Below are 15,266 nucleotides of genomic sequence, written 5' to 3'. Positions count from 1 at the left end.
CCGTGAACAGTGGCAGCCTGAATGACAGAAACGTCACGATGACGGAAGGGTTGTTCCCCATTCCTCGTCGGTCGAGCATGTCCACCTGCGTCACTATCACCGCTCACAAATAAATGAGCTACACCCGGCATCTGACACGAAATGACGACGAATAGAAAAAATAAATTCAAAACTGATTCATTAGTGACGACCATCGGCCGTCGCCTATTTGCTGTCACGAGCGAAAGGTGCGATCTAAGAAAACCTCTATCGAAATACGTCTGAGGTGGATCTCGCCTGAACTGCCTGGTACTGGCCGTATCTTCACTTTATCTTTTTTAACATGTCTGCGAGCCCACTAAGGATTCCAATTGCACTGTGAGTAGTACTGTGAAGCTGGGCAACTTCTGCGTGAACACTGTTTTTATTCCAGTTCTATCTAAAACGCCGAAATGAACATTTGGCTGCTCAGTGCTGGACGGTACGACGCAAAAACGTGTAATGTGCTATCGAAGCATTTCAATGTGCATGTCTTGTCATTTCGCGTGTTCGTCCCCAAACCCACTTGCGTTGGCGTCATAAGACACGTAAAAGCCTGCGCTATGCTTCCCTGTTTTGGCCCCATGTGCTCGCACGGGGACTACCGATGCAATTTCTGAAGCTGATAAACAATGGCTACGGTCGTTCTTAGTGTATTTTTAAGGAGCTCCAGAGTGCACGTGATGTCCCGGCCATCTGCGGCAACAACTATAGCGCAAAAAAGACCGCACCTTTGACGAAAAAATCATTCCTCTCTTCTGTTCTCTTCCCTTCCCTTCTCTTCTCTTCCGTTCTCTTCTATACTGTTCCGTTCCGTTCTGTCGTACCGCCAGAGGACTTTCGCTTATGCTCAGCATGCGTGAGCGTTGTGCGTATAAGTAGTACTTTGTGAACATATATCGTTCACTCAAACACGTCAACGATTCTTTCGCCCTGCCATCAAATTTTTGCCAAGATAACGCCGACTGTGGAAACATCATTGTCGCCAAATGTATTCTAGGGCTTTCTGCCTTCAAAACATCATTGGCATCATTCTTTTTGAACATGAATAATATTTTCAGGTGCCTTAAAACAGGCCATTTCAGTTCGTTTCATCTCGACGCATGGCAAAAAATGTCCTTTTATCTTCTCCTCGTGAGAACTCATCGAATGACCCAAGTTACAAGCTGTTTAACTTTAACAATGTGCTACTCACTGAATACTTAAGTGTAACCGTTCGAGGCATCCGCGGTTGGAAGGCATTCAAGATTACTTGTTAACGTGGGTTAATTCGGGTTTTAGCTAGTTTATTCTCATTTATTCTCATTAGTACTTGAACACCACGAAACGCAAAATTATTGATTGTTCTTTAATCAAGATCGTGCTCTTGCATTAGCGATCTGACAACTTTATTATGCCAAGACGACATGTATTGCGCCTTTCTTCGGCTGGCCTGCCCCTGTGTGGAAGCCGGGACAACTGTCACGCATTCCACAAACTTGCTTCGGCCCAATGGCGCGAGACGATACCGGTAAGTCCAAAATGTAGCCAAAATGTGAATTTCTTTCTTGGTTTATGTTGCGGTGCTGAGCTAAAGCATGTTTTTCTTGATATAACCTTTTAGTTTTTCTGACTTGTCCAATTTTGTTCTACCATACTCAAGCTATACATTAACTTCTGTACCTATGTTTAATTCTCCGTCATGCTAGTTGACATAAAGGCGCCTCACTGGCTGCACTGTGAACTTGCTGATGTCGGTATCTAATTATGCTCCTTTCCAAAAATGGTCTTGAAATGAATAGCACTTAACGTACGAGCACTAGAATCTCGCTGACAACCCGATTTTCCTGAACTAATATCCTGTGTAAAGTCTCGTGGGATGTTTTAAAAGACTAAATAAAATGAAATAGCATGTCGGCTTAGGGTGGGGAAAACATTTGTGACGGCACGCCCTGAAAATCCTAGTTTAACAGCAAGAGACACACGACAGTGTTTAAACGTACTCGACTGTCTTATGATTCTTTATTTATACGTATGCATTTGCTGTTCAAGATATGAGCTCGATCTCTATAAGAAAAAAAAAAGTGATGTTGAGTTAACAGAGTTGATTGCAAAACTGCTACATACTTTTGAGAATGTTCCCTAACAAGAGGGAGGAACGCTACATAGACGAGGGATTTGCTGAAGTAGGGTTCTTTATGAGGGATTCATAGATCCCCTAATTTACCATCATGGCAATATTGGCTTCAGGTATGTATTATAATTTTTTAAAACAAGAACGTGGATGTTCTGTGTAAGAGTCTCAAAGATAAGTCATAACAACTGTAAATCAAATCTGAGTTGAATTAATCGTCAAAATACCGGAAAGTCAGTTCATTCACTATGTATCATACTGTGCAGCACGCAAATGATGCGTTCCTTTTATATCATGACCCCCCTTTTATTATTCGCTGCGCGACCGGACGATCCTAGCAGAGAAGGCGGGCACGGGACGATCCTATGGTTGAGTTATGACCAGAGCCAAGAGGAAGGAAGGATAGAACATTATCTGGCCGCAAGAGCGAAGAGCGAATGTCTTTGACCGGCAAGAAGGCAACATTTTGTCTAGAATGTTCAGCATAGCACCGTCAAAGCGCAGTGAACGAAAAGGAAAGCAGCGGCTGCTTCTAATTTGTGCGGCGAGGAGGGCAGGTTGTCACCGCAATTACTAATCCCAGTCACACTTGCCGTGCCACGCTGACGGCAGCAGACTAACGTCATAAAGACAGACGACATCAGATAAGGACATCTCGGCTAGAACAGTCCCCTCAAGTGAATGAAATCTAGCAATCTAAGAAGAAAAAGATACACCAGTTTGCGTAGGAGCTGCCTCGCTGGGCGTCTGGAAGAATAACTCATGGTACTAGACATACCGCCTGAGGTTGTCGACAAGGCGGGGACCGGTGTCAAGTGCAATGCACGGCTTTCGTTTTGCATCACGACGTGAGCTGTTGAGAGATGTCGCGGCAACATGCCAAATCTACTTTCAAGAGGGTTAACGTCCGTTTTAGTCGCGTAATGAAATTTTATACTGGAATGCACGACACCACTTTAACAATAAATGCTCTCGTGCCAGTACTCCATTTTGGAGCATGAGTCAAGGACTCCAAGTTTCGACGGCGTGAGGTTCATTATCATGCGCCGAAACGCAGTCTCAGTAGACGGGCATTATAGGGTTTAGTTGTCTCCTCAATGCGGCCGCCACGGCCGCGAATTGCAGACTCCACTTTGTGCCCGCAGCCGAACACAAAGCCACTATGCACAGCCACAGCGGAGGGTAAAAGTGGTTAGAGCGGAACGCTCCCGGGAATCGGGCGCAACATCAACAGCCTCAGTAACAACTGAACTGAGTGTAAGTTCAATTTATCAGCTCGGATACGAGCTAGAGGAAGGGAAACTAAGGCGATGAAAAGCAGGACGGCAGATTTGCTTCTATGTGAACGCATCTTTATTTCAAAAAATTATATGGATTAGCTCAGCTAATCCAGGATATACAAAGCGAAAAGATATCGGCGTTAACTGTGTTCTTTGGCATGGGCGTTGACAATGTTCTAGACGGCGATGGCTTTGAGCAAAGGAAGGGCGCATAACTGGCTCCCTGGATACGTGCACGCCTAATTTGTGCTTTGATTCGTGGTGAGAGAGAGATGTGGAATGAATGAATTAGCGCTGACAGCGTTGTGGCTGACATGCGGCACTGCAGCAAAACCTAGGCCGCAGCGTTCATTTGGTGATCAATCTCTCGCGATCAACCATTAACTACATGCGACCTCTCCCAGGGTGGCAGGGAGGGCGCGCTGCCTATCCAGTGCGCAGAACGCAATCAAAGTCGGCTTTTGACACCAACGCCATGTACATGAAATGAAATTGAGGTCTCCACTGGCCCTCGGAGCCGGTTGTGCGTCTTTCCTTTAGTGAAAATGAACAGCCTTTGCAAAGTTGTCAACACAAATGAATTCTTTGAACGCCGTCGGCTCACTTGTTTTGTTTGGTTTTTGAGGAAAGGAAATGGCACAGTAACCGTCTCACATATCTTGGTGGACACCCGAACCGTGCAGTAAAGGAAGGGATAAAGGAGGGAGGGAAAGAAGAAACAGAAAACTGAAAGTTGCATTTTGAGGAAAGGTGCGGCGCTGCGCAGTGGCGGAACACCTGTGGTTCGGTGTGACTAGGGAGCGAGAGAGAGAGAAAAGGCGACGGAATCGGCGGCGGCCACCTGCGCCGTGCGTGACGTCACTCGTGCTCCGAGATACGCTGGCTCGCGCGAAGCGCGGTGTTGACTAGCGTAGCCAAGCTTTTCGCTTCAAAAATTTCTTAAATTTAGTGTGCTTTCTTCATTAAACGTGGTAGAATATTCAGAAAAAAATGAAGTGGTAAACACGGGACGAAACGTAGGCTGGTGGAACAAATACTTCATCCAGTACGATTCACCTTCTTAAAAGAACAAAACACACCCTTCAGCGCAGTATCCGTGTTCGAAAGGATAGTAAACAAATTTATTTCAAACACGCACGTGTAACTCGTGTAGCACTCCGCAATGCTCTCCAGGAAGAGCGCAATTAAAAGTTAATTCTAGAACGACTCACAACTTTCAGCGCCAAGCTCAACCGAAAGATGTTGCAACAATCCGTAATACGACAAATGGAACAGAGAAACCTTTTGTCATCAGTAGTGGTTTTCATTGGTTTTCGAATTCCTCGTCCAACACCCCTATCAACTCTTGTCCGTCTGGTAAGCCCACGAATAGTAGTCTTCACATTCGAGACATGGCGTTTTATGGTATTGCTGTGGTCCTCAGAAATTCTGCAGTTGTTCTGTCGTTGCAAAAAGGACACCGCTACCATTACTATCATCAGTAGATAATTGCGCACCAAAATAAAGGGTGCTTTTATTATGCGCGTAGAGAAAAAGTGTACTTTTCGACTGCCAAAGCAGAGGGGGTGTCCATTATGCAACCGCGCTCATTATGCCATCAAATATGGTGCACAAACATTTCCCGAAACAAGAGCATAGACCGAAAACTGTTGTCCCTGTTGTCCCCAAACGCTGTGCGGACTATTTGGTTCGCTGACACAGGATGAGTGGAGCTTGCGTTTCAGTCGGTCTTCTGCAGCATTACTACGTGTAGTGTTCAGGATAAAGAAGTGACAAAGAGAGGCGCACAAGGAATAATACAATGTTATGCACTTAAAGTGAGCCAGAAGTTTGAAATATTGCGCAAGTTTAGGGAATTAAACTGTTGCAAAATTTTGATAGCAGGTGTCTGGGGCTACAAGGAAACCTTTTAATTTACAGTAATGCAACTAATTGGTCGCAATAAATTGATGGGCTTTTAAACCGCTGCAGATGTGGAAAATATCCTACTAGAGAGCTGTAGCGTCACTCAAGGGAAGCTACATAGAGTGCACTTTTTGAAGCAGTCGTTTTACTGGAATGCTTTCGTCCGCGCTCTAGAGAAAGCACGCAAAATTCAAAATGCCCGTGATGAGAGCCGGTATCTTAAGCATTCCACGCTTAGCAGTCCTCTCATGCTAACAGTGCGCACCCAAATTCATGCAGCCACAATCGGTATCAGAGCATGCGAGACCAGCGGAATTGTTAACACGAGAGCGTTCAAGGCCCCGTTACCCAGAAAATCCGGCACTGGCGTTGTCGGCGTTGGGAACGAAAATTAGGGTGGCGTAAGGTGGCCCAGGTGGCCACCCGCCGGAGAAGCAGCCTAGGTGGGCCCCATAAGTCACGTGACCTTGTGGCATCATCACAACCTACCCACGGGATTGTGAGAAAACTGATCATCGCGAAAAGTGGCTGCTAAATGAATGCTTGATCGCGACAGGTTGCTCGGGAAGAGCAACTTGGATCGCACAGGCCCCACCGGTCGCAGCGCCTAGCATCGCAGGACTGTGGCGCGTCCCCCAACCTTCGCACCAATGCGGAAGGAGTGGTGTGAGGACTCTCAGGGGCCTATTATGTAAAATTTAGAATGAGAAATTTCACTTATACGGGCATTAACTGTTTAACGCTATCGCGTCATATTCCTAAGGCGGACCTTAAGTGTCGCCTCGAATTTCCTGCTCTCCTGGGGGCGCTGGTGCTTTCGTGGATCTGTGGCGAAGGTGTGTAAAAAAATTTAAGATCAAGTTACGTTTTCAGAAACGGCAACATTTTGGGTGACTATAACGCGCCATAGCTTTCTGATTGCAAGCTGGCTCGTATACCACTTTTGGTTGAAAGGTAAACAAATAATTTCCGTTATTTAATTGGATAAGTCGAAAATAATAGAGCGACTTAGGACCTCTATGCAAACTCCAGCAATGCTCTTGCGGTTTCTCAGCTTACGCTAATAATAATTTCTAGATTCTTTCACTCACGTTTGTTTAGATAAGACTATACAGTTTTGCTGACCTGTGCTCAGGCGTTTCAGGTTTCGATGGCAGATGCCGCGGCTAGCAAAATATTTTCCTTCCATTGTTATTTTATTAATAAATAACCACTAACAACAATTCCTCCACACCTCGGGTTCTTCCATCTTCACTGCGGCTGTTTTCTTTATTTGCGTGGATAATTTCAGCTTTGCAGTAAAGCTCGCGTTGGGTTCACACCCGAAAAATTTACACCGTCACAAATTTTCAACAGCTACGAACAAAAATGCCTCATGAGTTGTTTTATTGTTCACTCGCTCTTCACAGCTTTCTGGCTGATATTTGTCAATCATTATGTTTCAAATCAGCGGCTCAGCTCAGCGCAAGAGTCGATGCTCATGGGGCAACTCAGTTCGGCGCACCGTAGACATTCTCCTGTTTGCAGGGCTGCCGCAGCGTTCATAGTACTCGTTACAGCTTGTCTCCGTGTAGTTTCTTCTCTCTCGAACACGAAGCAGTCCCTGCGCTTAACATTGGAATCCGAAAGCCTTCATTTGCCACTGCCAGGCTCCTTTCCTCGGGAGCGTCGGTTTACTAATGACAAAGTTGAGGCCATTATTTATTCGCGTGAACCAGCACAGGTGGGCTGCTCTCATATGTGTGTGTTGGAGAGGAAGGTATTATTTTGTTACTGGTATTAGTGGACATTGCTTTGCAGAACCTGCCGTGATATCTACAAGCTCGAAACAATAGTGAGTAGACGTAACAGATAAAGCGGGCATCGCCAATAGAACATCGTGGCGACACGAAAGATAGGTGAGGCACATTATATTAAGATTAAGTGGAAACCATTTGGCCACCAATCAGTCGGCTCATTCACCACCTTATGTTTATAGGTGTGCCAATATTTAAGCGGTACACTCTGTTAATGATGACCTTATGAAAATAGATGACTTCGGTGACTTGAACAATGGCGATTCCCAGCAAACTAACGCTCATGTTACAGCAAAAGCAATCGTTTTGCAGCTCGAGCAGCTGAACTGGTGTCGCTATAAAGCCACTGACACAGCAGCACGTTCTTGAGACAATTTAGGCGTAGCCGACTTCACTGAACATCATGCTCACCGATACAGTTTCGAGGACCAGCAGAGAATGGCATGAAGGCGAACGGGTGGCTGCGGCTGCACTTGTCGGGCAGGAAGCGGTCTGGGTCGAACACCTCGGGGTCTCGGTAATGGGTGGGGTCACGGTGGACGCCGTACATGAACACGTAACACGTGCAACCCTCCGGAACTGTGTAGTTTCCTGCGTGCGTTGACCCGAAAGAGCAAAACGCGCGTTAGTCGATGAAAAGGAACGGAATAGTCAATCGTACGATAGTTTTCAGTGGCGCCTGAAACGGTCTGCAGTGAGGGCAAGGAAGGCAAAAGGCTGATAGAAACTGAAGTAGACATTATGTTCTCACAAAAAAAAAATATCCATAACACTTACGTAGCACCATGATATTGGCCATTAAAAATCACCCTCTCCATTTTCTTTATAAAACCATGCATCAGAACAAACCAGAAAAAAAAAAGATCAGAAGCCAGGACTGCGCCCCGCACACAAATACTTCACTCGGCTGGTCTGTTAAGCTGCTATCGGCGCACTCGCTCCCCCAGCAATCGGACTGCGAGGAGAGTGACGCGTCGCTGCCTCTAGTCCATGCGTGCCTACGCGCACCTGTTTTGCCTGCTTCGTTTACAAACGTCGTTAAAGGTTTTCCCACAATTACAGGGTGCGAAAAATCATGGCAAGCTAATGGCGGCCCCTCACTACCGACTTTACTCGAGCCATACGGTGTCGTAATGCAGGATTCTCGCGAGCAGACGGCATCCGTACGTCTCCGGGAGCTGCGGCAATGGGAATTTTTGGAAGTAGCTTGTAAATTAGTGGCTCATTTTTGAGTAATTCTGCGTTGCAAGAACACTGAATAGCTCTTAGTTTACTTATTGTACGCATTCCATAGACACCTTTAAAATCAATTCAACGAACTTTCATGGACACCACAGAGGTGGGTGAGCGTTAAATTCTCATTTCTTCCTGCGTCACACGCATTCTTTTTCCTCATGTACAAATACTGTGATTGCGATGGAGTCCATCAGATGCACCGTCAAAAACTAAAACGTCGCATGAATTGGCATGAGGTCACCTATTGCTTATTAAGGACAGCAGCGTTGATTTGCAGGTCGTGATGCCGATGAAGTTCACACACATGATGCCAGCATCTTGCGAGGCTTGTTTCAAAAGGGAGGAGCCCAATGTAGGAGAAATAGCATCTGTTAATATCTTGGCGTGGGCTAGTTGGTGAATCACAATGGAAAGCGGCAGCGCGAAGCAACAAGGACGAAATAGAGACAGGAGAACACAGGACAAGCGCTGACACCAACTCCCATTTGAGGCAAAACCACAAGACCCTTGATTTTCAGGTCATGATGGCGATGAAGTTCACGCACATGATGCTAGCATTCGCCAACTAGCCCGCACCAAGGTATTAATAGGTGCCATTTCTCCTACATTGGGCTCCTTCCTTTCGAAACAGGCCTCGCAAGATGGTCGAATCGTGTTTGTGAATTTCATCGCCTTCACGACCTGCAAATCAAGGGTCCTGCCGTTTTACCTCAAACGGAAGTTCGTGTCAGCGCTTGTCCTGTGCTCTCGCGTCTCTCTTGCGGTTTATGGTTTATAGGGGTTTAACTTCTCAAAGCGACTCAGGCTATGAGGGACGCCGTAGTGAAGGGCTCAGGAAATTTTGCCTATCTAGGGTTCTTTAACGTGCACTGACATCGCACAGTACACGGCCCTCTAGAATCTGGCCTCCATCGAAATTTGACCGCCGAGGCCGGGATCGAACCCGTGTCTTTCATGTCAGCAGCCGGGCGCCATAACCACTGAGCCACCGCGGCAGCTCTCTCTCTTTCGCCCTTGTTGCTTCTCGCTGCCGCTTTCCATGATGATTCACCAACTATACCACACCAAGATATTAATAGATGCCATTTCTCCTACATTGGGCTCCTTCCTTTCGAAACCAACACTTCTTTTTTTTTCGTTGTACATATCAGGGGGTCCCCCGCCGCTTACAGGAGGCACTGAGTTTTATTTAGGCATCCAATAGCAACGCCGGTTGTCGGCATAGGTTCAAACGAGGACCTATCTTGTAGGGGTTGCGAATCCCCAGGAGACTTGTCCGCGCACTCTCAGCGGCCTTGTCAGCGTGACGTTGTCCACGATGCGCGCTGACACGGGCGGTGGCAGTTTTTCAGCGGTCCGGACAGGGCTCGTTCGAATCCGAGAACCAAAATGCGAAGAACATTCAGAAACCTAAATATTCTCATGCCGCAGGATCTCCCGCTCGATACGAAGGGCATACCAGCCATCCGCCGTGCGCTGGTTCGAGATTCCGAAGAAATCGGTGCATCGCGGTGGCTTGTGGCTAGTTGAACCATGCCTGGGTTCTGGAGAACTCACCTTTGGCTGGAGTCGGTTAAAAGAGTCGGTACTACTGCAGTGAGCCCCGAGGGCTAGCAATGCCAGAAATTTGGGAAGCATGCAATACCCAGGAGCGGTTAGTAGGTCTGGCCGAAACCTCATGTGGACCAAGCACTGGGTAGCAACTGTACGTCACCCATTTACTGAGGCATGCCTTGGGTAGTAAAATTTGTGTAAACTTTAGTAACGCATATTGTCACGTAATGGTGACGGCAGTCCAAGCATCGATGAAGACGGACAAAAGGGTCTTCTAAAAGAGAACTGTTTATTGGGCTGACTTGCACCCAAAATGGACTGAATCACTCGGCGGCGGCGAATGCGACAAGCGTGCTCGGCGGTCGTCGAACAGAATGCCCGCCGCTGTCGGCCGTGCTCGATTTAAAGCTGATAGCGAACTTTCGATATAAAGAGTGCAAAGTTACTAGAACATTCCGGAACAACGTAGAATCAGCTCCGGCTGGCTACGATAAATCGAGATAAATCTAGTCGCGTCTTGCGTCGCGAACAAAGCGATAAAGTGGTGTGGCGGCAGATTTGAAAAACGAACACTAAATATTCGCGGCATTACTCCCCTCTCAAAGAAGCATCGGCCCGATGCATTAAAACAAATAATGCGACTAGTAAGAGAAAAAAACGGCTCTTGGGAAAATAGAGCATGGAAATTCAGCGAAATGCAGCGGCCTTTAGCGCGCATAATACGGCTTCATACGGACTACATGGACAACTTCTGGTCGTACGCGGCGTCGCTGGGATGCAGTCATTGCGTCAGAGATGACTTCATAATCCAGTTCACCTAGCCGACGAAGAACCTTGTACGGGCCGAAATAGCGGCGCAAAAGCTTTTCACTCAATCCACGGCGGCGAATGGGCGTCCACACCCAGACTTGGTCTCCTGGCTTGTATTCCGCGTTGCGTCTTCGTAGGTTGTAGCGTCTGGCGTCGGACCGCTCCTGATTTTTGATCCGTAAGCGGGCAAGCCTTCGAGCTTCTGCGCGTTGAAGGTAGGCGGCAACGTCGACGTTCTCTTCTTCTGTAACGTTGGGCAGCATGGCGTCTAGCGTGGTCGTGGCCTCCCTGCCATGGACGAGCCTAAAAGGCGTCATCTGGGTGGTCTCCTGCACCGCGGTGTTGTAGGCGAAGACGACGTAAGGCAGGATGACATCCCAGGTTTTGTGTTCGGCATCAACATACATGGCGAGCATATCGGCGATGGTTTTGTTCAGGCGCTCGGTCAGTCCGTTGGTCTGCGGATGGTATGCAGTTGTCTTCCGGCGGCTGGTTTGGCTGTAACGCAGGATGGCTTGCGTTAGTTCCGCCGTTAATGCTGTTCCTCTGTCCGTGATGAGCACATTGGGGGCGCCGTGTCGAAGAAGAATGCACTCCACGAAAAATTTGGCGACTTCTGCTGCTGTTCCGTTCGGTAGGGCTTTCGCCTCGGCCTAGCGGGTCAGGTAGTCGGTCGCTATGATGATCCACTTATTTCCAGATGTTGACGTTGGAAAAGGGCCAAGCAAGTCCATGCCGATCTGCTGAAAGGGCCTTGAGGGAGGTTCAATGGGGTTCAGAAATCCTGCTGGTCGTGTGGGAGGGGTCTTTCGTCGCTGACAATCTCGGCAGGTTTTCACATAGCGTGCGACATAGGCAGACAGTCGGGGCCAGTAATACTTGTCTTGAATGCAGCGGAGGGTGCGAGTAAACCCGAGATGTCCAGCTGTCGGCTCGTCGTGTGAAGCTTGTAGAACTTCTTCGCGGAGACAAGCAGGTACAACAAGGAGGTAGGCTGTTTTGCTCGCTGTAAAGTTCTTCTTCACAAGGACCTCATTCTGCGTACAGAAGGAAGACAGTCCTCGCTCTCGTGAAGAAACCTTGCCTTCCAGGTACTCGATGAAGCCTTTCAGGTCGGGCTCCGAGCGTTGCTGCTGAGGAAAAGAGCTGGGGCAGATGTGTCCCAGAAAGGCGTCTTCATCGTCGTCCGGCGGCGGTGTATCTACAGGGGCTCGTGAGAGGCAATCGGCGTCAGAGTGCTTGCGTCCGGACTTGTAAACGACGGTGGCGTCAAACTCCTGGAGACGAAGACTCCATCGAGCGAGTAGGCTTCAAAGTGGCAAGCCAGCACAGCGCGTGGTGGTCGCTGACCACCTTGAACGGTCGTCCGTAGAGGTAGGGGCGGAATTTCGACGTAGCGCAGATGATGGCAAGGCACTCCTTCTCAGTTGTCGAATAGTTAGCCTCGGCCTTGGAAAGGTAACGGCTGGCTTATGCGATGACTATCTCCAGCCTGTCACTTTTTTGAACAAGGACGGCGCCTAGGCCCACGCTGCTTGCGTCGGTATGAACTTCAGTATCGGCGTTTTCATCAAAATGCGCAAGGATCGGTGGGGACTGTAAACGACGCTGAAGTTACTTGAAGGCTTCTGCTTGCGGTGCTTCCCATCTAAACGGCACGTCTGCCTTCGTCAGTTGGGTCAGGGGCTCGGCGATGCGCGAAAAGTTTTTCACAAATTGTCGGTAATATGCGCACAGTCCGAGAAATCTGCGCACTGCTTTCTTATCGGCCGGCGGTGGAAACTGTTCAATAGCAGCTGTCTTCTGCGGGTCTGGGCCTACTCCCTCCTTGCTAACGATGTAACCTAGAAACAGCAGCTCTTCTTAGGCAAAGTGGCATTTCTCTGCTTTCAAGGTTAGGCCAGACGACTTGATTGCGTCAAGTACTGTTCGAAGCCTTTTGAGGTGCTCTTCAAAGTTCGAGGCGAAGACAACGACGTCATCTAAATATACCAGATAAATTTGCCACTTCAGGCCTGCCAGCACTGTATCCATTACTAGCTGAAACATCGCTGGTGCGGAACAGAGACCAAATGGCATCACCTTGAACTCAAACAGCCCATCCGGAGTGATGAATGCTGTCTTCTCGCGATCTCTTTCGTCGACCTCAATTTGCTAGTAGCCGCTCTTGAGGTCCATTGATGAGAAACATTTGGCGTTGCAGAGCCGGTCCAGTGTGTCGTCGATGCGAGGGAGGGGGTAGACGTCCTTCTTTGTTATGTTGTTCAAGCGGCGGTAATCGACGCAGAATCGAAGTGCGCCGTCTTTCTTTCTCACTAGAACAACCGGTGCCGCCCATTTGCTGTTTGAAGGCTGGATGACGTCGTCGCGAAGCATTTCTTCGACTTGGCCCCAGATGGCTTGTCGTTCTCGCGGTGACAGACGGTAGGGGCTTTGACGGAGAGGTCGGACGTGTTGGTCCGTTATAATGCGATGCTTGGCAATTTGCGCTTGTCGCACCTTCGGCGATGTCGAGAAACACTCACTGTAGCTTTGAAGGAGATTGCGGATCTGGTCTTGTCTGTTCCGGTGAAGGGCTGGGTTGACGTCGAAAGTGGGCGAGTTCTCTTTGTCAGGCAAATCTTCTGCGGAGGGGTCGGAGAGGGCGAAGGAGTCTCGTACGTCAGATATTTCGTCGAAGAAAGCAATCGTCGTTCCTCTGTTAATGTGCCGGTATTCTGCGCTGAAGTTAGTCAGCAGTACTTCGGCCTGGCCATTGCGGAAATGTGCGATGCCTCTTGCGATTCTGATTCCTCGGTCTAGGAGCAACTGCATGTTCCCCTCGATGATGGCTTCAGCGTTAATGGCTTTCGTGGCGCCTACCGTCACGATAACGCTTGATCGGGGTGGGACGCTCACTTCTTCCTCCAGGACACTCAGGGCAACGTGATTTTCCCCAGTTTTCATTGAAGTGATGGCTTCGTTCGTCGAAAGCGTGATCAGCTTGGATCGCAGGTCGATGATCGCCTGATGCTCATTAAAGAAGTCCATACCGAAGATCACTTCGCGGGAGCATTGCGGTAGCACAACAAAGGTCGCAGGATAGGTATGTCCTTTGACAGTCACTTGCGCTGTGCATTGTGACATTCCGTGTATGCTACGAGGATCCACGTTCGACGGCGCGGCGTAGACAGAGACCCGTGACAGCGGCATCATCAATTACCCAGCCATGCTCTTTGAGTGACGACCAGAAAAACCGGACCCGCCGCCGCCCCGGGGAAACAGGCTTTATCCTCCCCAATTTCCGGGCCACTGGGACAACATTCTTCCCCCCCCCCCCCCCTTTGTCGTGGGCTATCGCCGGGAAGGCACCCACAGCTTCCCAGAAGGGCCGCGACGGACACCTGTCATGGCGGACAGGCAGTACTCGCCAAGAATGTGGAAAGACAGGCGCTAGTGAATTAGCTCCGAAGAGAGAGCCTGTGTATACTCTCACTTGAGAGAGAGTGGTGGCGTTTTTGTTGTTTATTTAGTTTGTATTGTTAACAGACTCTGGGTTCGAGGCTAAGCCCAACCCAAAGGGGTGGTCCCCATCTCGCATGTTATTTTGGATTGGAGAATTGATGCTTTGGGCGGGCCACTGGAAATGACCGCCCTTAGTCCTTTGTTAATCAAGTGCTTAAAAGCACATGTAAACGGATGCAGTCCAGTCTGAGCTGGGGCTCCATGCTTAGCATGTAATGTGATGCTACTTAGGCACTAACCTGCCCGGTCGATGAGTAAAGTAGTGCAAAGTTTGTTCTGTTAAAAAATTATGCTCTGCTGTCATCATCTACAAGCTCGCCTCCTGTTCATCTTCCAAGCCGAACGACACTAGAGGAAGGGTTTGGGAACCATCCTCGAAGAAACGGACGACTATTGAAATTCTACTGCATACACGCAAGCCGAGCAGGACGACATCGTTCGCGAAGAGGGCCTTCAGCGCCGAAGCCCGACGGCGTGCAGCTTCTGCCAGCAACCGCTCGAGCCCAACTCCGGAGCCACTCCATCGCCCCCATGAAGTCGTCGGCACGTAAGCTCGGACGCCCCAGCCTATGATGTATAATCCTAATCATGTGTAATTATTGAATATACCTGTTTGTTTAAACTGAGCCATACGGTGTCTCTTTGCCTCTCCGTCCCGTGTGGACCTGCGCATTATGGGGGTCATCACACTGGTGTCAGAAGTGGGGTCTCAAAAGCAAATGTCCTCTGAATGCTGTGACATTCATGACTTCAAAATTGTAATCAAAAGGGAATCACGGGACTGATTGTGGGACTTTTACCCCCATTTGAGAGGCTTGAGGCACTGGAGGGCTTGAAAAAAAAAATGACTGTATCTGAGGGAGCTCCCACTCCACAGCCGTCGCTCGGAGCAAGCATGCTGGCATTAGGGAGCGTCATTCCGACGTTTACGGGAGATAAGACAGGGGTTCCAATCTGCGATTTCTTTTCCATGCTAGAAGAGATTGGGAAAATGGGGGGATGGTCCGATGCTCAAATGCTGGGAATGGCGAGGTGTAAGATGGCAGGAGC

At 48.7% G+C, this 15,266-nt stretch overlaps 1 protein-coding gene across 1 annotated transcript in view; it reads right to left on the bottom strand.

The window, feature by feature from the left end:
- LOC144123054 (cytochrome P450 4C1-like) overlaps positions 1-15,266 on the bottom strand; it is a 110,284-nt gene that overhangs the window by 30,851 nt on the left and 64,167 nt on the right. The window contains exon 10 of the mRNA XM_077655970.1: positions 7,524-7,703. Within this exon, the coding sequence (XP_077512096.1) occupies positions 7,524-7,703 (180 nt within the window). The remainder of the gene's footprint in view (positions 1-7,523; positions 7,704-15,266) is intronic.

The sequence above is a fragment of the Amblyomma americanum genome, chromosome 1 (assembly GCF_052857255.1).
Source record: "Amblyomma americanum isolate KBUSLIRL-KWMA chromosome 1, ASM5285725v1, whole genome shotgun sequence".
Lineage (NCBI taxonomy): Eukaryota > Metazoa > Arthropoda > Arachnida > Ixodida > Ixodidae > Amblyomma > Amblyomma americanum.
Note: the sequence above shows the minus strand (reverse complement) of the source record. Positions and strands in the feature narration are given on the sequence as shown.